A 20926-nucleotide genomic window follows, 5' to 3' on the forward strand; every position below is an offset into this window, starting at 1 on the left:
ATAACTTGAAATACAAATCTGAATACGCCTCAATCTTGGATGATGGGCTCTCTTGAATACATTGCTTGGCGTAATTGCTAAGTAACTTCCAAGCAGTTCTTATTTTTTAAAACACAGGTGATTTGGGGTGACCTGTAAGACTAACTGGACTGCTGCATGTCCAAGAGAAGTGGTGGGGACCCCTGGCTGTACGTCAGCCAGTTCTTACCAGTTAGAAGTTGTCGGAAACTCGGAGAGCAACTATTTAAAAGCAGAGTGAAACAGGGATTGTATCTGGTACACGTGTTTGAAGTAATGTGCACAAGGAAGAAGACTTCTGAAGCAAACATCAAAGTGCAGAACACAGTTAGAATCATGTAAATGGACTTGAGTAAGCCTTTCTGCTCTCCCACTTTGAAGATTCCCGACTCCGTGTTCTAATGCAGACTGAAGACACGCTAGTCCTTTCCCAGTCAGTGTTCTTACTTTGCTCCCCTATTCCTGGCAGTTCTGTGGTCTCTGCTTCTCACACATCTCTCTCCATTTATATCTATGCTCTTTAAGCCTTCCAGTGTGCGCTTGTCTGAGTGTACCCAGTTACGGAATTGCATTTAAATGGTTTCTTGTCATTTTTTTGAGGATTCTGTAAATAAAACAGGGCTTCTGACTGGGCTTTCATGAAACTTGAGAGAAAGACAGGCCCATCTTTACATTCAGCTTTGATCTGCTGTATCAGGATTGAACCAGAGAATGCTGGCTGCCTTTACCTGCCAGCAGCCATAACACCCAGCAGCTCACAACTGGCAGCCCACTGAAGCTCAGCAGGTGTGAGCCTGGTCATGAGAGACCTCCTGGGAAAAACTAAGGTTGCTGCAGGAAGAGGTGTTAATGGGGCCAGCAGGGGGCGCTCACCCTGTGGTCTATGTGAGTCCTAATGTTCTAGTATAGTGATGGGGACACTAGACTGTATAAAGGCGCCGTCCTTCGGATGAGACGTAACAGGAGGTCCTGATTATCTGTGGTCCTTTAAAATCCCAGGGCGTTTCTCAAAGAGAGCAGGGGTGTAACCCCGGTGTTCTTGTCAAATTTTCCATTGGCCCTTACCGGTCATGGCCTCCTAATATTCCCTAATAATCCTAATAATATGAATTGGCTTCATTACTCTGTTCTCCTCTCCACTGAGAGCTGGTGTATGGTGAGCGTTCTGACACACTATGGCTGCCGTCGCATCTTCCAGGTGGGGCTGCACATTGGTGGTGGTGGAGGGGAGTCCCCATTACCTGTAAAGCGCTTTGAGTGGAGTATCCAGAAAAGCACTATATAAGTGTAAGCAATTATTAATTATTATTATTAATACCTGTGGTAGCGTGGCCTCACAACTATGCTGTTACCGTTTCCTGCAAATGCTTGAGCTTTTAAAGTAGCATGAACTAATCGTAATGACTTGCTGGCCTCATTCAGGTTTTCCTGTTTCATGTAATGATACACACCACTGAATGAATGACGGAGCCCAAAATATCTTGTTCTGTATTTCACTGTGATACTACACCAACACATCTGGCCTACAGCCCTGTTCCCATCCCTGTAAAAAATGTAAACAAGCTTCCATTTGCTTTGACCTGTTTGATTCTCTGATGAAGGTCAAAGAAAATTGTGTTGTGGGGGGGGGGGTGAGAGAGTGTTGCACTGTGCTCTGAAGCCCACAGCCAGAAAAGCTGACACCCATGTAACTTCAGTGCACTTCCCTGCACATCTCATCCCCTTCCTTTCGGATGCCTTCTTATTCTGTGAGTTATGTCAACACGGAAGCCATTGCAGAATTAAGGCACATAACAGGAAATGTAACAGGTGCAGTAGGAAATGGGGGAAGAGAGAGGCAGTGAGGCATCGCCTTGTAGCAGGTGGCTGGGGATTGCAGCATTTCCTACTCCTGATGCCAGTTATATATGCTGTGTTTTATGGAAAAGAACTGGGTACGAGGAAGCAAGGCCTGATTAACACTTCTACTACAGTCCTGATCGCTGAACCATGATGGTCAGTCCTGTCTGCCGTGAAAACTGATAAAGGCCCTCTCTCTTTTTGAAAACACTGCCAGTATTATTTATGTACACAGGCAGATTAGAAGAGCGAGGAATGTTTTCTGGAAAACCCCAGCATGTAGCCGTTTGTGATGACGTAGCAGTTCGGACCTGTTGCGGGAATTTGCACCGCTCGGTGCCTTGGAGCGAGAAAATGGAAGAGTTAATTATAATAATAATTGCTGACACTTATATAGCGCTTTTCTGCACACTCAAAGCGCTTTACAGGTAATGGTGATCCCCTCCACCACCATCAGTGTGCAGCCCCACCTGGATGATGTGACAGCAGCCATAGTGCGCCAGTACACTCACCACACATCAGCTATCTGTAGGGAGGAGAGCAGATTGATGAAGCCAGTTAATAGATGGGGATTATTAGGAGGCCATGATTGGTAAGGGCCAATGGGAGATTTGGCCAGGACTCCGGGGTTACACCCCTACTCTTTTTGAGAAACGCACTGGGATTTTTAATGACCACAGAGAGTCAGGACCTCGATTTTACGTCTCATCCGAAGGATGGCGCCTGTTTACAGTATAGTGTCCCCGTCACTATACTGGGGCATTAGGACCCACATGGACTGCAGGGTGAGCGCCCCCTGCTGGCCCCACTAACACTTCTTCCAAGAGTTACTTGCTCACACCCTAGCACACAGTCACGCTAACAGGATATTTCCTGGTTTGACTTGCCTATGCCTAGGCTTTTTCTCTCATGTGAGTTGACATTTTCACTGTGTTCCTTCGGGACAGTCCAGCTCTGCTCAAGGACTGGTCTAGGTCAGGGGTTCCCAATCTTCTCCAGGAGGCCCACACGCCTGCAGGTTTCAGCTCCAGGACCAAGACTGGGAACCTCTGACATATAAAGCTACAGCACCTGGAGAACTGGGAGGAGCTGGCAAATCAGTCCAGTTAATATGGTGATGGAGGTCGTTAAGGACTGAGTTGGAATAAAAGCCTGCAGATACACTGGCCCTCCAAGACTAGTTGAACCACCCTTCTATGGGTAATTGGATAAGACCTCCGCAATAAGAAAGTCTCTGCATGTGGGGTGGCATTTCACCACTTCCCTGTCATTTGATTTTCTCCTGGTGCTGGTAAACTCTGAAATCACGTGCAGCCTTTTCTCAAGGGATTTAGGAGAATCTCCTTGAATCCAGCCAGCTGCAACCCCTTGTGTCAAGGGATAGATAGGACCCCTGCTGTCTGTAAGCTACCAGACAAGCTCACGAGGTGAATGGGCAAGTTGCAGAACGGCTTATGTTCTCTCCAAGATTGTGGTATGCCCACTCCGGTGCTGAACGAGCAGTACAGGCATGCACATGGTGTGACATCCCACTGGTAACACCGGGGAGTCTTGTCAGACTCTCAGACCTTCGAGCCACTTGTCCTCCAATATAGCACTGCCCCCTACAGGGGGTTCAGTCCTGATTGGAGAGGAGGCTTGTTCTTCACAGACTGCACAGTCCCCTACCGGGGGTTCAGTTCAGATTGAAGGGAAGGTGTGGCCTTCAGCACAGTGTGCCCAAAAGCACCCAACGGGCACTAAGAACCAAGAGCACTGGCCGTCTGCATACCCTGCACTTGGCTGCACTTAGCCAAATGTGTTGCCACTTGGAGAAGTTGCGGTGGTCTAGTGGCATGACCCAGATTCAAACCCGCAATCACAGCTCTTGACCTGTGTTCAGATGAGCCACTCAAGAGACTCTGGCTTCTATTTAAAGGTCAGCTTTTCTGCTGCTGCAGTATAATTTGCAGTGGCTCTGCAGTCTTAATATTTGTATCGACTGCTTCTTGTCCTTATCAGGTAGGGTGACTGGTCAGACTGGATTAGTGGCGGAGCTCTGTGCACTCGGTATTCCATTACACTGCACAGCTGCAGACTGGGAATGCGGGGGGTATTTGGGTTCCTGCAGACTGGGAATGCTGGGGGAATTCGGGTTCCTGTTGGAATAGTGGTTTGATCTATTCTGGCAAAACCAGTAGCCAGAAAACAGATCTGTAGAATAGAGTTCCGGTACAATCTTATGATAGGGTCCAGAGGTCATGCTTCGGTCTGATTAGTTTTGTAGTATATGAACTGTTACACTCCAGTTATGCTAAGGGGCTACAGTCACAGTCCGGCAGAACAGTCATATTGTGACAGGGGGATTCAGTTAATTTTACATGCAATTAGGGTGTTCCTCTTAGAATATGAGAGAAAAGACCTGCCAGTATGGGTGACGACTGTGATATTTCCCCATGTTTTGTTTCTAAGAGTTAAAGCAGAATGTAATTGAATCCTGTCTTTCTTGTTAACTCTAATTATGGCATTGTGGAAAGTATCTAGTGGGTCCGTATGTGTTAATATGCACACTTTCACTTTCTCATCCTGCTCTTCTCAAGAAGAAAATGTTTCAACAAACCTGAAGAAAGAAACACGGTTTCACCTTACAAGCAACACTCGTAGCATCAGAGAGGGGTGACTGGCTCTCCCTCTGATAAGACTGCAGTTCACAGCTGTAGTGCCCTTCAGCTAGTTCTTGCAAATACCTCTTCTGCATGTCTGCAAAGCAAATGAAGGTCCTGAAGTAAGCTATGGCTCCTTTAAATACCTCTTCGTTTGATCCGCCGTCGATAAAAGTGACACAATCCGACCACAGTGAACCTGTTTTCTGAAGAGCACATAATGGAGAAGCCATTGCTGAGCACGGGACAATGCCTTCTTTTGTACGGCGTAATCCGACGTTACTCGTCGAGAGAGGGCTCCGACTGTGTTATTGTGTGTGCTGTGGGCGAAAGATCTGTGAAAAGCAGACGGCTTCTGATTGATTGTAATTGCACGAGTCTGTAGCACGGAAGTTTAAACTCTGTTGGCCGGCGTACGTGTGGATGCGGTGTGCCCTGACGTCATGGCGATCGACGCGGTGGAAGACGGTGTTTTTACAGTACTTCCATACTGCTTACATAGTGAAATTTATCAGTGTTGACTTGGACATAAAACGCTTCCGCTGAGTGCTTTGATCCATTTCTAATGTTATGTTTCCCCCCTTTTCGTAACTTAAACTTGAAGTCTACACCTAATCTAAAATAGCTTGAGTGAGTTACTGCTAACACGATTTGACCTTCGTCCGGGAATCTGCTGCGTACCTCAATTCAGGTCGTTTGTATCAGATTAAAACACGTTTGTACGTGATAACTAGAGATCGCGGGGCAAGAGACCTCTCGTCCCGAGGGTTCACGTTTTAAGCGGAACCCCTGTAATGCGTGTGCACGCCGTGCGGCAGCTGTGTGCGAACCAGCCCATGTGCTCATGCCGCTGTCAGCCATGCTGCTCTTGCGGAAGGGGGTGGGGGAGGAAACCGGAATTAGAAACGGCGGCATCTCGAGCGGAAGGGGCTGGTCATTGACCGGCAGTGGACCTTTGATTGACTGCTCTTTCCGCCAATGGCGAGGCCGAGATGTGATTTTGGACTTTACGGGGGTTGTGTGAGAGTGAGCGATGGATATCAAGTGTGGTAGAGAGAGGGAGGGAAGGGGAGTTTGTGAAGGCTGGTGGAACCATTATTTTTCCAGCTTGCTCTTAAGTGGCGCGCCTCGTGTTGCGGGCTGGGGGGAATATCGTTTGAACTGATCAGAAGATTACATTTTGAATCGCGAAAGGCGGGTTGGTGTTCTGAAAGACGACTTCTTGGCGCCGACGAGAATGCTGTTGTTCGTCGAGGTAAGGCTCTGTTTCACGTGAGAGTTTGAAGTGCGGGGAAAGGACTCCGGCTGAATGGAGGGGACAGGCAGTTCAGAGCGCCGTGTGACCAATATTGATACCTCTGCACAGGCCGCGGTCTTTTCTCCCTTAATACCTGCTGAAAGAAAAATTGCAGACGCCTGTGTGTTTTGTTTAAAAAAAAAACACATTTCTAGTGATTAAAACTGAAATAATCCGATCCCGTTCGCTCGTCGCGTCGCCGAGCCCTGCCAGCACGCTGCCGCGCCGCGCCGGCCGGGTCTCCAGTGGGGAAGTTTCGTGTCGCTGGAGTGACGTCATGCGGTGCGGGCACCGTGGCCCCCAGTCCGCCCGCTCCCCGGCTCTCCCTTCAGGAGAAGTGTCCTGTCCCGGCAGAGCGCATCGCCTCCAGTCCGCCTTCTCGTTCCTTTTGGTCCTTGATAGGGGGCGAATGGTAGCGTTACGCGTGGTGCAACCAAAGCATGTCGCAATTTCTCTTCTCTAGCCGGATCCTTTTTAGGATCTCTGTTCGAACTGGATCCTTTTTAGGACATCGGTAACACAATACCGTAATCGAGGTGTGCCTGGTTGCAGACGTACGCATATGCAGTACATATTGTTAATTAACCCTTTGATCAGACCGGATCTTAGCGGTTCTCGTCTCCGCAGTTCCTGTAGCCTAATGCACAGTGCAGTGAGAGGTCTTTGCTTCAATGGGGACAAATGACTCTTTAAACTCACGGCCGGGTCGCCTGGTCTTGACTAATTGCTGCCCCAACCCCCCCCTCCCCGGGAAGCCCCGCTCCGTGGCGATGACGTCGCCGCTGCGGTTCCGTGGGGATGCCAGCGTGCAGTTTTCCTGACTGAACTGCGCTGTGGGCAGTGGTGTGCCCGTTTCCGATTGCCCCTTCATGTGATGTATGGCGTTGTGATATGTTTGCGAACAGGCAGAGTGAGCTATTTCAATGACTGGCGTGCTTGTAGGTGGATAACAGGTTTTGTCACTGTTTCCTGAGTGTTATTTGCATTTGTGTTGCGTAAGGTAAAATGAGATAGTCTGCTCTCCAAGGCACCAGTTAACTGGTAACTTATTTGAGTCAGCGCGGAATTAGAGTAAAGATGTTTCCTCTTGTTGGTAAGTTTTTTAATTTTCTGCCCATTTTAGCTTTGTATAGTTGTTTATATGTGTGCGTTTTGAGGCTTTTATCCAGATTCTAAAAGAAGCCAGGAGCTAGAGGCTTGTTCCACACTCCCACTTCCCTTTGCGCACAGCAGCACCTCCTGTCCTCGGATAAAACACACTTCCCTCAGCAGAATATCGACCTGTGCTTGCGCGCAGTCCAAGAGCAGTTGTGAAAGTCATTTTGTCACGGGGCTCTTATCTCTTCCGAAGCGCCAGGACTCTGTTCTTCTGCGTCCGTTAATAAGCCTGTTGTTTTTCTTTGTCAATGGAGGGGGGCGGGGCAGAACCCCACATGAAGGCGCTCGGGCTGAGCTGTGTATTGATAAACACTCCTGTGTTTGTGTGCGTTGGTACGTGTGAGAGAGAGACGTGTGTGTGTGTGTAATCAGATTAGCCCTGGCGCAAACCAGGCCTATTTTAAACCCGCAGTCCCATTTGTCTGCGTACGGATAGGGAGGCAGGCTAGCTGGGTATTTAAAGGCTGTGACAAGCCCTGTTTGTTGTCAGTGTTTGAGAGAGAGCATTGAGGTTTTAAAGGGAACATTCTCTTTAATTACCTTAATTCAACACTGGGATAAATAGGAAAAAAATGAATGCTGATTCCTGCAGAGTCATGGATTGTTTTGCAGCTTGACCTGGTTCATGTTTTGTGACCTGCAGGTGTGTTCGGATTACCCAGCCAAAGCAGGAAATTTGCTATGTTAATTTAAGTTTAAACTTCTCTCTTTATGTATGGATTCAGAATAAGGACATGTAACATTTTCCGGGTGGTAAGATGGCGCATTGGTTAGCATTGCTGTCTCAGAGCTCTGGGGCCCTGGGTTCAATTCCTGGGGGCGATCTGCATGGAGTCTGTTTCTCCTTCTTCATGGGGGTTTCCTCTGGGTGCTCCAGTTTCCTCAGGCACTCCAGAGACATGCTGGTATGTTCACTGAATTTGGGGAAAATTGGGCCTGCTGTGTGAGTGTGTGTCTGTGTGTGAGCCCTGAGGCAGAGTGGAGTCCTGTCCAGGGTGGACCCTGCCTTCTGCCCATTGCTTGCTGGGATAGGCTCAGACTCCTCCACAGCGCTGAATTGGATAAAGTAGTTAGAAGATGGTAGGTGGGTGTAACATAGCCAGGACCTGGCAGAGTCCGAGTCTCATTTCCATCCCAGAATTCTGTGATCTTATGAATAAAATAAGGAAGAGCATTAAGAGGAGTCGGACCTACCGACTGGAGATTTCAGGTTTTTATGATTTTGCTGTTGTTCTGAACTACTCCCAGTGAGATGATTGCTGGTGTGTTCCCCTGCCCAGGTCACCTCGAAAGGTGCAGGCCTGAACCCCAACGCCAAGGTGTGGCAGGAGATCCCAGCTGGAGGCAGCGAGGGGTCGCTGGCCGCCCCCAACGGCAGCGAGGGGTCACCGTGGCCACAGGACACGCCTTCGCCCGCCGACATCACTGAGGGTGAGCCCACTCGTCCCCCTTCCTCACACACTCTTGGTGGCTTGGTGCAGGCACACTCTCCCTCTTGTCTCGCGCTTCCCTAGTCTTTCCCATGTTTTGTCATTCCTTTCCTGGCTCCCTTGCCCCCCTACCTTCCTCGTCCTCCAGTCAATCCCTTGACTGCCTGCTCACGGCTGGCGTGCTCTCCTCCACAGGGTACTCTGTTGTGCCCCCTGATGGCTGTAAACCATACAGCGTGATGTTCCCCAGCCCGCCAAGCAGCAGCAGCCCCGGTGCCCCCCTGGAGCAGAGTGTCAACGGCATGGACCCCCCCGAACTTGGTTTCCCCCTCTACGAGGCGCCCACGGGAAGCATCGGTCAGTGCCGCACCCACACTGACCCCTGAACCAGGGATTGTGCCTTGTCGCTGCCCATAGCCTCAGATTGTTCTGACTGGTTGCAGCTGATGACCTTGCTACCCACCGGCTTGATTAGACTCATTGTACCACAAGAGATTATTTGTGATTGGCTGATAAGACCTGTTGCAGCAAATGTGGTCAAAGCCGATTGGTTGGCCTAACCCAACCTAGCCAATGAGCATGTATCGATAAGCTAATACGTTTTTATGTGGCAAGTGAGCTTATTGCATTGAAACGCTAGTCTGTCTTATTTGGTTCAGGATTGTTTTTTCTTTTTACTGTTTTGGCATTTTGACAATACTTTAGCTACTGCTCTGTTCTTCTGCTATACCTTTCTACCACGATTGTCAATCTGTCACTCTGTACAGCCCATTTTATTGTATAGAAGCGAAACAGGAAAGTATAGGCTTACGGTCCTGGTGTTGTGCAAGTAACAGGTCCTGGTTGGGAACAGCCAGACAGGAGTTCAGGTCTGTAAAGCTTGTTTTTTTTTCCTTATAGGTGAGGGCGAGCTACCTGAGGAGCAGCCAATCTCTCCAGAGAACCTACGGGAATCCCTGAAGAAACAGTTGGAGTTTTGCTTTTCCAGGTGAGAAGGGAGATGGTCCCCATACTGCACACATGTGACACCAAGGTTACCTTAGTGCAGCGTGTTCATTTGGTTCACTAGTTCTTAATTGCAGGGCATTTTTGTGTTGTTTATGCATTATTTATATTGTTTAAACCTGTACGATCATGTGTTTTAATTAGCATCTGAGTCCTGGAAGTGGACCTTTTGACTTTATGAATTATTCCTTTCAAGCAAGAGGAGAAACAGCCAGTCAGGTTTCTTCCCATAGTTTCTGTTCAGTTTAAAATCGAGACTCCGTACGCTGTGAACTCTCTAAAGCATAAGAGCATGGGGTTTTTAAATGAGAGGGGACTGTTAGGCCTATCTGGGTTGTTGGGTAATTAATAGTTAATTGATCCAAGGATTTCTTCCAGCCATTTCTTGGAAGAATCCAGAGTATCAGCTTAACGTGCGTGGGTTGGCTGTTCCCGACTCCTACAATCCTTTGTGTAAAGCAGTTCCTCCTCTTCTGAGTTTAAAATGCCCTTTGTCTTAGTGTTCACTTGTGTCCTCTGGTTTGTTTGTCACTGTTCGTTCTGAAAAATATTTTTGGGCAGACATTGTAGGTGCCTTGGGTGATTTTGGGATCAGGTTTCCTTGTAGTCCTCTCTGTTCAAGACAAGAGGTTGTTTTCCATCAGCCTGTGTCAGTGCAAGACATTCCTATGATCCCTGGAGTGTCTGAGCCCTCACTGATCATATTTCTGAGGAGAAATATTTTTTATAACTTTTACTAATAGCACTTTACTTCGTCCAGTTTTGAAGTGTTTTTTCAACACTGTATTTCCTGGTTGCCTTTTCTAGTCTGGTGGCAGAAACTGAGCTGCTGGCCTGCAGGTTCAGTATTGTGTGGTGGGGGACTTGATGGTCACAGAGGCTTCTGTTGATTGGCTGCAGGGCCTGCTGTGCTTTTAACCCCCCCCCTCCCATTCCTTTTTAGTTTTAGAGAATGATAGAACATTTAAATACAAACGACAAAATATTTGCACACACACCACATTTGTGGAGTACAGTGTTGCACATAATTATTATACATGGACTATGGTCTATTTCCTATCTGTTGTCTCTACGTTTTACACATGTTTGCAGGTTTCAGGTTTTTTGAGGTTGTGCTCAAAACCAAGGGAAGATATAATCTTTTGTGATTGTAGACAGGGAGAATAGCACATTCCATTGGAAGAGAGACAAGAACAATAGAAGTATTTTCTATTTAAATTTAAATTCAGACCCTAAAGGTTTAATATACATAAGCATCAGACAAATTTATTCCCCCTGCTCTGTCACACCCAGGGAGAACCTCTCCAAAGACCTGTATCTGATGTCCCAGATGGACAGCGACCAGTTTGTTCCCATCTGGACAATCGCCAGCATGGAAGGGATCAAGATCCTGACCACAGACATGGATCTCATTCTGGACGTGCTGAGATGTGAGTGTTGCGCTGTATTTTGTCTACCCGTGTCCATCCTGCCTAAGAAAGAACATTCCCAAAGGAATATTTACATCTTGTCTAGTGACTGATGAGTGTTGAACCTTTTTCTTTTTTCAGAACAGTTCTGTGAAATAGTTTTAGTCTGGGACATTCCCAATGTTTTCTGAACTTGATAGAAGCAGTGCTCGATAGTGTAAATGCACGTTGTAATTCCCAGTGGTTCTGAAGTTTTATGGAAAGTGTGCCAGCACAGAGTCCGCTTTTCACTGCTCACGGATAATGCCACGCTTTGGACCAATATTGGGAACCTTTTAACTTGCATTTTGAATTGACCAAGTGTCATTTCATTCATTCGGTTGGTTGAATAGCAGGGGTATAGGGAGAGTGCTCGTTAGTGTGTGGTTTTCGTGCTGCCTGTTGCCAGTGTAGGGTGGCTTGTGTGCTTGGGCAGCGGTAGCCCAGCCCCCGTCGCTGTGTGTTGCTGACCGTGCGCGTCGTCCTGTGTTGCCTGTCCAGCCTCCCCGATGGTCCAGGTGGACGAGAAGGGGGAGAAGGTGAGGCCGAACCACAAGCGCTGCATCATCATCCTGAGGGAGGTGCCAGAGACCACGCCAGTGGAGGTAAGGCAGGATGAGGACAGCATTGAACTGTGCTTGCTGCTTCCATGTGTTAAGCTGAGCTGCTCCCTCTTGTGTACACTGGCCCCTGCAACAAAACCCCATAATGGAAGAGTCCAGATTTCCCACAGTCCTTTGGGTGCCCTGTGGTATAAATATTGATCTTTCTTCTTCATGACTATCATTGACTCAGACTCTGTGTGATAGTGTGAGGCCAGGGCATAACAGATAGCTGTGTGATCTTTTGTGATGTAAATGTATTTTTTTTCTCTCAAGATCTACAGTTTCAGATTTTAGTTTGACTTGGCATATAATTTGTTTTGATGACATCTTAATTCGGGACCATGTTCAGCAATTGCATGTCCTTGATCTCTCACCTGCCAGGAGGTGGAGGCCCTGTTTAAGAACGACAACTGTCCAAAGGTGATCAGCGTGGAGTTTGCCCACAATAACAACTGGTACATCACGTTCCAGTCAGACACAGACGCGCAGCAGGTAGGTTTTGGATTATACTCAACTCCAGCACCAGCTGGCTTGACCAGCCTTTTCCAAGCATGGAGCTGTGCTTCAATTGGTTTATGTTTCGGGGTTTGTAGGCTGGATGGCTTAGGTATAAACTGTTATTTGCTTCTCTCATTCAACTTTTAAACTAGAACTAGAACACAGTTCAACTTTTGTGCTAAATCCAGGAACACCCCTATAGAAATATAAACTGCATAGAAAGGATTGAGTATCCTGTACCTGGATATTGGAATGAGAACCCGGGGAGACAACGAGGATTTAAAATAAAAAACTTAGAATTGTGTTCTTTCTCCTTCTCCAAGAGAGTGATTATTTCTTACCAAGTCTCAGAAATAGCCACAAGGAAGGATAGAGAATGGGAGTTTGCACACTAAAGGTCCTAGAAACATCTTTTCTTGCACTTGCGTTTACTCAGAACTTACTGCCTTTCTGACTTGTATACTGTGAGCTGTTAATAAGTGCATTGCCAATCTGAGAACTGTAACCACAAGACCCATTTGCTGTTCTTCAGGTCGCGATGGTGATAAACAATTTAAAACAGATGCCATGTGGCAAAAGCAGCACTAGCTGATATAATAAATAATTTGAATTACTTTCTAATGTAATCCTCCTCTTGTTCAGGCCTACAAGTATCTAAGGGAAGAAGTGAAGACCTTTCAGGGAAAGCCCATCATGGTGAGTAGATTGCAGTCGGAGCCGCAATGACTTCTTTCTGCGGAGGGTCCTGGACTCGTGTGTTTGTTTGGGAGAAACATGGTGGCGCGTGCTTGTACTGAGTGAATTGGTTGGAGGGGGGTTGGAGAATTGGGAGGATCAGGGACAAAGCAAACTGGGGGTGTCCTTTAAAATGGGAGAGACAGCACGGGACTGGGGAGTGGGAATTTGGCTCCCCCGGGAGGCAGCGCTGTAACCGATGATGTGGCCCCTCCCTCCCCCGATGATGATCAGTATCGCGCTTCGAAGGAAACGGGTGACTGCAGCTGTGAGTGCTCTCTGTTTCTCTCTCTCTCTCTCTCTCTCTCTCTCTCTCTCTCTCTCTCTCTCTCTCTCTCTCTCTCTCTCTCTCTCTGCACCTTTGTGCTTTCTCTGGCCTCTCCTCTCTTGCTCCCTCTCTCACCCACTCTTCTCTCCCTCCCTCCATCCCTCCCTCCATCTTCCTGCCTCGCAGCCCAGTGTATCCTGCCCTGATGAATGCCAAGATTATGAGATCTGAGGGGTATCAGCTTAACGTGTGGGTTGCTTGTTCCAGACTCCTGCAATCCTTTGTGTAAAGCAGTTTGTCCTCTCTGGGGGGGGGGCTGGGTGGTGTGGGACAGGTGCCTCCCAATGTATTCGCTAAACTGTCTCTCAACACTAAGTTAGAAAAAATTGTGAATCTCAGTATTTACAACTTTGGTGAATGAAAATTACTGAATGTCTTGAGCGTAACTGTAAAAGAAGCTTACCAGACAGCTAAACCTGTTTACAGAGTATATACGTGTTGAGGAAAATAGCATCTCTTTTGCCAAAGCCAAAGGAGGATCAACAAAATACAGATTTTCTCAGGCGAGAACAAATGTTGAAAAACATGCAGATAGACTTGTTCCTGTGAAGTCCAATAATAATTGTCTTGCAGTTTGTCATGCTTTCCATTGGTATCTCAGATACTGAAAGTGCACCTGCACTTTTGTTTTTCCAAAAGCAGCTTGGCGTTATGTTGTGATCAAATTTGGAATCGGATGTCAATGGTAGCGTCTAGCAGTTGGTTTGCTGTAGTGAAACAGGGAGGAAAGGTCTTGATTGTTCTGAAATGCAAAGACAAGATCCTGGTACTTCATGGTTCCGTGACCTGAAGCTCAGTTATGTTTTCATAGTCCTTTGCAGGCAACAAGACCCCTTGTACTTATGTACTTAATTTAATTCAGCTTTGTTAGCCCTGTATGTAGCCTATGCCTGTCTCCCTCCAGTGGTCATTCCATTTCTTCATAATCCCCCCCCCAAGGTTCAGAACCACTGCTCTACAGTGTTTCTTGACTCTTGTACTGCAAGTCACACATGAGAAAAATAAAACAAAGTAAATGAAATACTGTTAATAGCTTCGTTAGGCTTTAGTGTTGGATGCTCAGTTAGGCTGACGTTTTAGATGAAAGGGTTGGATTTTTTAGGTGTTACAGACTTGTATGTTCTCCCTGCGTTTGTGTGGATTTCCTCCTGTGCTCCAGTTTCTGGTGCTCTGTGTAGAACGGGCTGCCTGTCCATTGTGTACCCCGCCTTGCGCCCACTGCTTGCTGGGATAGGCTCTTGCTCGCCAGTGACCTTGTACTGGAAGAAGCATTTAGAAAATGGATGGATATAATGTTAGAATGTGCTCTGGCCAGTGAGGTTTTTGGGGTGGCTGGCAGCATGCTTACTACTGCTGCTGCTGCTGCTGCTGCTGCTGCTACTACTACTACTACTAATAATAATGCAAACGCCTGCTCTAAAGCTGGTGAACTGGGATCTTCGACTAACTGAAATGATCACAAACCTGCAGCCAGATCTTGTGGTGCTGGGAAGTTTGAATAAAGCAACATTTGTTAAACCTGCATTTTCTAAACCAAGGCCTTTTCTGTTTAAGTTGAGCTACTCTAGTGCAAATGTTCAGTCAAGTAAGCGCATGTCTTTTTAACTTTGCTTGATAGTCCGTTAATAGCAGTATGTCCCTAGTGTGAAAGAGCAGACGTGTTGATTTGTACAGGAGGAGTGTTTTCTGTGTTTCCTTCCACACGGCTGTGTTGAGTTCCCAGCTGATTCTGTTAAGGGATGAAATGAATTTCGGTGGCCTGTTTCATGTCACGTCATCCAGGTTACAGGGTGATGAAAATGACATGCAGCAGTTGCTACCAGCTTGCCTGGGATTGACGAAGGTGTCACTCCTTCAAAAGGCACTTTTCTTACATTTCTTGCCCATTGAGGTGGAGTGCAGGAGGCAGCAGCTGGGTTTGATGCTCTGGATTATGAGGTGCAAGGTACGTTTTTGTGGTTAGGGCAGTTTTATTTATCTAACACTTTGCTCTTCTCTCTCTCTCCCTCCCTCTGTCCCTCTTGCGCCTCCTGCAGGCGCGGATAAAGGCCATCAACACGTTTTTTGCGAAGAATGGTTACCGCAGCCTGGACTCCAACATGTACTCCCAGCAGACCCAGAGCCAGTCCCAATTCAGCTCGCCTCTCTTCATGCAGCACGTCTACAGCCCCCAGCAGCAGTACCCTGTGTACGGCCTGGTGCCCCCCACCTGGTCCCCCTCTCCCACACCGTACTTCGAAACCCCCCTGGTGAGGCCCCCTTCCACCTGTCCTGAGGGAAGAAGGCTGGACTCCTGCGGCACTGCAGAGTCAGGATTAACGCATACAGAGGCAGTCCAGCCTCCCCGGTGTCCAGCAATAGTCACTTTCATCTGGGGCTCCCAGCTGACTGAAAGTGGCTACTCCTTGAGGGCTGCACTGGGCTCTTTTCATTCCACTGTACAATGCAATTCCTGAAGTGTTTTTCTTGTTAATCTGTTGTTGATTAGAAATGGACCTGAAAAGTCTGCTGGAGTCTGCCCCTCAAGGACTGAAGTTGCTTTAACCCTTACCTGCATGCAGATTAGAAGTGTATGCCTCTCCCACCATACAAGGGTTGTTGAAGAAAAATAAACATGGTTTTATAGGACTCTGCTGTAATGGAGAAAAGGTTTTTTTGCTTTTTTAGTTTGAATCGTGTAGCGAAAAGTTTGAAGTGAAATTAACACCAGGAAAACTCCAGGAAGCCAATAAAGGCTCCTGCTGCATAGCAGTTTGGTCTTTTTCAGGTTTTTATTATCTCCAGAGCTTTCTGTGTGTATACAAAGCCTTTACTAAGGTGGCAGGTGTGAAATCTCCAGCACCTGGTTTTGGCTTGAGTAACAAGAGCCCTGAAACTGGCTAAACCTGGAGTGGATCAGCCTGCTGTGCAGCCGGAGTCAGTGTCCTCTAGTCTGTGTCGTCCTCCTTGCAGCAGGCTTGAAGCAGCCAAGCGCTGTTGAGATGGAAGAGAGGGTTGAAGACTCAGATCTGTTTTTTTAACCCCTTTCAGGCTCCGTTCCCCAACAGCGGGTTTGTGAACGGGTTCAACTCCCCAGGAACGTACAAGACCAGCTCCAGTATCGGTCGCCCCTTCCACAGAAACCGGTAAGCAGACTTTTTCCTTTACCGTTCAGCTATGTGAAGTCCAGAAACCGGTTGGTCATTTAGCATTCGGGAGGTAGGACAGCCGGTCTCCAAACCAGGGGCCTCTAGCCTTGGGCTTTCTGGATTTAGTTTCAGCTTGTGCAGTCAGTTAAACATTATAATTATTTTGGGAATGAGGCGTCAATAGGTTTTTCTTACGGTATTTCACCGAGAAGCAAAGAAACAAGTCAAGATGTATTCTACGCTGAAAAGAGAAGGACAGAAATGTCGTGTTTCGGTGTGGAATAAACCTTCACTTGTTCCTTTGCAGCCTACTCATGCTGATGCAGCCACCTACTTGAATTTCTTTTTGCTGAGATGCTTCGTTCAAGCTCCAGTTACCTATAAATGACTCGGAGCCAGGATAGAAGTGTTATAGGTGTGCAGCTAATCAAGTGATTAGAGTAGTTCAGGTGGGTAGCTGCGTAGGCTGCAAAGGAACAAGTAAAAGGTTTATTCCATGCTGAAAAGAGAAGAAAGAAAACACAAAGTTTTGGTTCTTGGAGCCTTCTTCAGGTGTGGGTTAATTTAATTAACCAATTAATTAAATAATTGGTCCAACTGTGCTGCTGAGAACGGGGTTTGAATGAAAACAAGAAGACGCCAACCCCCCGAGGACTAGAGGGCATGACCCCGCCCCCCACATCAAGCCCTGTGGCTTTCCAGAACCGGGAGTGCGGTGACTCTTTGCAGCCAGGGCTTTGCCAGTCATTTGTTCCAGCCTGGACTGATTACTCCTCCTGGAGCCAATCGCTGTGAAAACTGTAAAACGCTGCAGCTGGAACAGCTGGAGTTGCCTGGGAGAAGGTCTAGGTGTTGTGACGTGTTGTGAAAGGTGATGATAGGTGCCTCCTTGCTCTCCTGTAACAGTAGCTCTTCTCTTTCTCTCTCTGTTACTGTCCCAACAGTGTCCCACTCTACTCAAGAAAGAATGTAATAAATGCTTTCAGGTACATGACCATACTTGTGGCCTCACCGACTACTTTTCTGCTTTGTCTCCAACTTCACTCTCGGGCCGACGTCAGCTATTCTCATCCTTTTCGTTTCTTACATCCTTCCCTTTTTCTTTTAAGTTGCTAATATTCTGCGGCTTTGCATGATTTCTTCTGTGCTTTGTCTGTTTAATCAATTGGTCCTTACACGTTCAGAATGTCAGAACACGGTAACAAAAAGGAAGGGGGGGCAGCCCCCCCATCCATCCCGCTTGTGGGTGTGTTGATTGGCGGTGTTCAGCAGTTTAATCTTGCTGTCGGGTGAGCTTGCTTCCCTGTTGCTCCCCATCTGTAGCTTCCCAGTCCGTTGGTCATATAGTCATGCCATGGTCAGTCTGTTTGATCCATTCATTCCGCCTGGTGCCTAGTGTCCTGGTCAGCCAGTCACCAGTCTATCCGATCAGCGCTGCAGCCAGTCTTTCAAGATGCCAGGAACTCATTCGGTCAGGGGATTGTGTTGCAGCCTGATTTAAAGTAGTTGCTCTCGTTGGCGATCCACCCTATCCTGAGGCTTGACAGCCTTGCTAGGTTGAGAGCACAGCGTTCTCTTACCGTGAGAGACTTTCTCTCTCTCACTGGTCTTATTCTCTTACTGAGAAGGATCTCTTCCTCCTTCCCTAGAATAGTAAAGAAGAGACCACTCGGCCTGCCCTTCCTTGTCTCTATGACATTCCGCAGAACCTCGAACCGGGAGTCTCATTCTTTGTGGTGGCCACACAAACAAAGCCCAGCACTAAATTCTGCGTACAATTATGACTTCCAGAGCCTAATTAGTTTTTAAATGTGTCTATAGGATGCATATATCTTAAGGCCTTTTACATTTGATTAAACAAGACAGTCACTTTATTAAAGGTAGAGCCTGCAGAAGAGAGGATCTTATAGGATCTTGATTCCATCCGTGTCTTTTGTCTTCAAACTATTCCACAGCTGGGCAACACTGCAGACACAGGTTGCAGTTCAGTTTTTGGTATCTTCTTTTAACACCAGTATGTAAGATTACTAAGAGCGTTCTATTCATTCATGAGTAATTGAAAGTTACCCAAAGGTAGACCACTTACCTCTATTTAAGTGCTCTGCGCCTGTGTCATTTGGCATTAGGCTAGGCATTTATGAAGCGTTGCTTGCAACCCTATAAACTGCAGTGTTTCCCCCATTTTCATCTCTGCTCCCTCACTCCCCAGCATGGTCGGGCTTAGTAAGCGGTCTGCCAGCATGCGCAGTCCTGGTTTGTGTTTGGAGAAGGGGTGGGGTGTTAAATCTTTGTGCTTGAGAGGCAAACCCTTGCTCCTTTGTTGTTTTTGGAATTTACAAGCAAAAAAAAAAATCAGTGCAAAAATCTTACATGCAGAGATCCGTCCCCATGGTCGGAAAAAAAGTGCTTGGAGTTTTATCTTACAAGCCAATCCGGATTGTTTCTTCACTGCCTGGATAGGTAGGGACTCTCTGGAAAGGGAGTCTTGAAGCAGGGTGTGAATGTGCTGTGTGCAGACCTGGGGGAGTTTCCGAACTGAACCAGTAGAATAATTTCACTAGTGTTCTGCCTTTCGTTCCTGGTGATCCCAGTGCAGCTGTTCTGTAGCCCCCGTACATCGCAAAGCTCACCATACAGGGAGTAATGTTTAGGAAATTATAGTCCCGATGGAAAGGTGCCCCCTGCTGGTCTACTGACAACTCTTACAGCAGCACGGTTGTGAAGGCTCCGATCCCAGTACTGACCAGGCCCAGCCTCGCTTGGCGTACGAGATCTGCCGATCAAGATGCAAAGTGGGAACGCCGCCGTCAAGACTGAACTTGCATGGTGGCAGGTGAGAAGACATGAGGGCTCTGCGCTGCAGAGGCTGTGCACACGTCCTCAGTGCTTCCCTGTGGGACAGACAGACTGAAGACTTGCGGAACATGACTCGTGACTAGGAAGATCTGGAGTGTTCCACCTCCCTTGGGCCTGGGGGCCAGCGACCCCGATTTCACCACGTGAAGTCCGAAATCAAATGGCTAAAGCGTTCGATTGCAAATAATGCTTTAAAAATACAAGATGTAATTGACTTTGTAAGATTCTTTTTATTCTACATTGTTTTTACTCTTCCCTCCCCGTATCTTGGTGTGGTTCGCGCAGGGCAGAACCCTCTAACTCGAAACAGCAGTCTCCCAGTCTTAGCAGGTTGAGATCTGAAGCTGTATCTTTAATCAAAGAGCTGGCTTAGGCGTGAGGTTTTCTTCTCTTGTGTGGGCTGCTCATCCAGTAAGAGACATCGATTAGCCTGTTTGCATTTTTAACTTGTTTCATCTCTCCCCCCCCACCCCCCCCCCCCCTGCTCCCCTCCCTCCCACAGGAACCCTGTGAAGCCGCATCCAAGGGCTTCGGATGGATCTCCCCCCATAGTGGGGCCTGTGCCCCTGGTAGATGGGCTCTCTGGGCCCCGCAGCCCCCAGCCCCCCCGGACTGGGGCCACCGTGCTGGCCCCTCCTGAGCTGAGCCCTTCCTTCTCCATGAAAGACGCCCACTTGATGTCCACGGAGCAGAACGGGGATGCCGGCATGGCGGGCCGTGGCAGGTGGGGAGCAGGGAGAGGCCCAGCAGCAGGCACTCTCGGCCGCACACAGAATTCAAGAGGGCATGCATTTGGGACCGAGACCCGGTGAGGGCTGGGGGGCGGTAAGGGGGAGTGCTTCTTTCCACCAAGTGCGGTAGGAGTTTGTTGCAAACTTCCCAAGAGGGAGCTGGACCCGATGCATGCATCTCTAAACAAGAAGCAACTTCCGAGTTGCTCCTGAATTTGAGGAAGAAGAGCCTGGGGAGCTTCCGCGTCCTTGGTGTGTTGTTGCCTCGCTGAGTCCATCTCTGTAGTGTTCGTTCCACTGTGCCCTGCGTGCTGTCGGGGTCACAGGAAGGTCAGACCCGATGACGAGACACTCTTGCGCATAGAGGGATGCAGGGCTTTGGGGTGAACAGCTTTGGGGTGTCTTCGCCTTGTGTCTTTTGTTTCCCTCGTTCCTTCTCTTTTTCCTCTTTTGTTACCTCATGTTTCTTTTCTCCCCCTTCTTCTTCTCCTTCTCCTCCTCCTCAGAGCTGTGAGCCCCATTGCGTGGCCTGGCCCAGTGAGCACCAAGATTATGAGATCTGAGGGTCTGAAATGTCTCTTTTTTTGAATTCCAGTTTGGTGGCACCTACAGTGCTGCAGTTTTCTGATACTTTTAGTCCTGGTTTTTCAGCTTTTAAGATCAGAATAGCCTTTGATAAATCAAGAGCAAGCCTAGTGTTCAGTCTGGCCCCTATCTGTATTAATCAGGAGATATTGGTATAAGGGGCATTTTTATATTTTATCCGTTTTGTGATCTTGAAAAGACCCTCCTAATGTGCCCCTGACTGCTGCATTGCAGGAGAAGCACTTACAGAGGGACAAGGCGGAGGAGAGAGGACGACCGCACCATGGTGAGTTTCCTGGCAGAAAGCAGGCAAAGAGACTGGCTTCAAGAACAAAAATATTTGAGGAGCACGTTTGTTCTGCAAAGTCTTAAAAAGACCAGAAGGCTCTTTCCGAATGGCTTGTCAGGGGAGGTCGTCGGCTGGGCCTGGGGTTGGGCTCTTGCAGAGTCACGGGTATTAGAGGGCCCACTGTGACAGGTGGAGTTCTTGCATTGCATCGGTGCTGTTCCCAATGATGGGCACTCGTCAAGAACCGCCCGATACAGCCCCCCCCCCCCCCACAAAGGACCTTCGCTGCGTTGCTACAGGGGAGTGTTCACGGTGGCTTCTTCGCCTCCTTGTG

General features: G+C 48.0%; 1 protein-coding gene and 1 long non-coding RNA gene across 8 annotated transcripts in view; one reads left to right on the forward strand and one right to left on the reverse strand.

The window, feature by feature from the left end:
• larp4ab (La ribonucleoprotein 4Ab) overlaps positions 1 to 20926 on the forward strand; it is a 32404-nt gene that overhangs the window by 2337 nt on the left and 9141 nt on the right. Inside the window, exons 1-13 of one of the 7 annotated variants that reach the window (XM_088633479.1) lie at positions 5529 to 5754; positions 8235 to 8385; positions 8580 to 8741; positions 9285 to 9372; positions 10683 to 10819; positions 11339 to 11442; positions 11824 to 11934; positions 12583 to 12636; positions 15040 to 15252; positions 16034 to 16128; positions 17076 to 17117; positions 19490 to 19795; positions 20538 to 20589. In XM_088633479.1, the coding sequence (XP_088489605.1) occupies positions 5737 to 5754; positions 8235 to 8385; positions 8580 to 8741; positions 9285 to 9372; positions 10683 to 10819; positions 11339 to 11442; positions 11824 to 11934; positions 12583 to 12636; positions 15040 to 15252; positions 16034 to 16128; positions 17076 to 17117; positions 19490 to 19795; positions 20538 to 20589 (1533 nt within the window). In that variant the 5' untranslated portion in view covers positions 5529 to 5736. Of the gene's footprint in view, positions 1 to 5528; positions 5755 to 7438; positions 7598 to 8234; positions 8386 to 8579; positions 8742 to 9284; positions 9373 to 10682; positions 10820 to 11338; positions 11443 to 11823; positions 11935 to 12582; positions 12637 to 15039; positions 15253 to 16033; positions 16129 to 17075; positions 17118 to 19489; positions 19796 to 20537; positions 20590 to 20926 lie in introns of those variants that run through there. The other 6 variants (XM_088633482.1, XM_088633480.1, XM_088633476.1 and 3 more) reach the window with 6 other exon arrangements.
• Positions 12960 to 13145, reverse strand: LOC148678414 (uncharacterized). The gene is made up of 2 exons (XR_015939153.1): positions 13035 to 13145; positions 12960 to 12992 (listed from the first exon to the last, which is right to left on the reverse strand). It is a non-coding gene; the product is annotated as an uncharacterized LOC148678414 (long non-coding RNA).

The sequence above is a fragment of the Lepisosteus platostomus genome, chromosome 1 (assembly GCF_059453375.1).
Source record: "Lepisosteus platostomus isolate fLepPlt1 chromosome 1, fLepPlt1.hap1, whole genome shotgun sequence".
Lineage (NCBI taxonomy): Eukaryota > Metazoa > Chordata > Actinopteri > Semionotiformes > Lepisosteidae > Lepisosteus > Lepisosteus platostomus.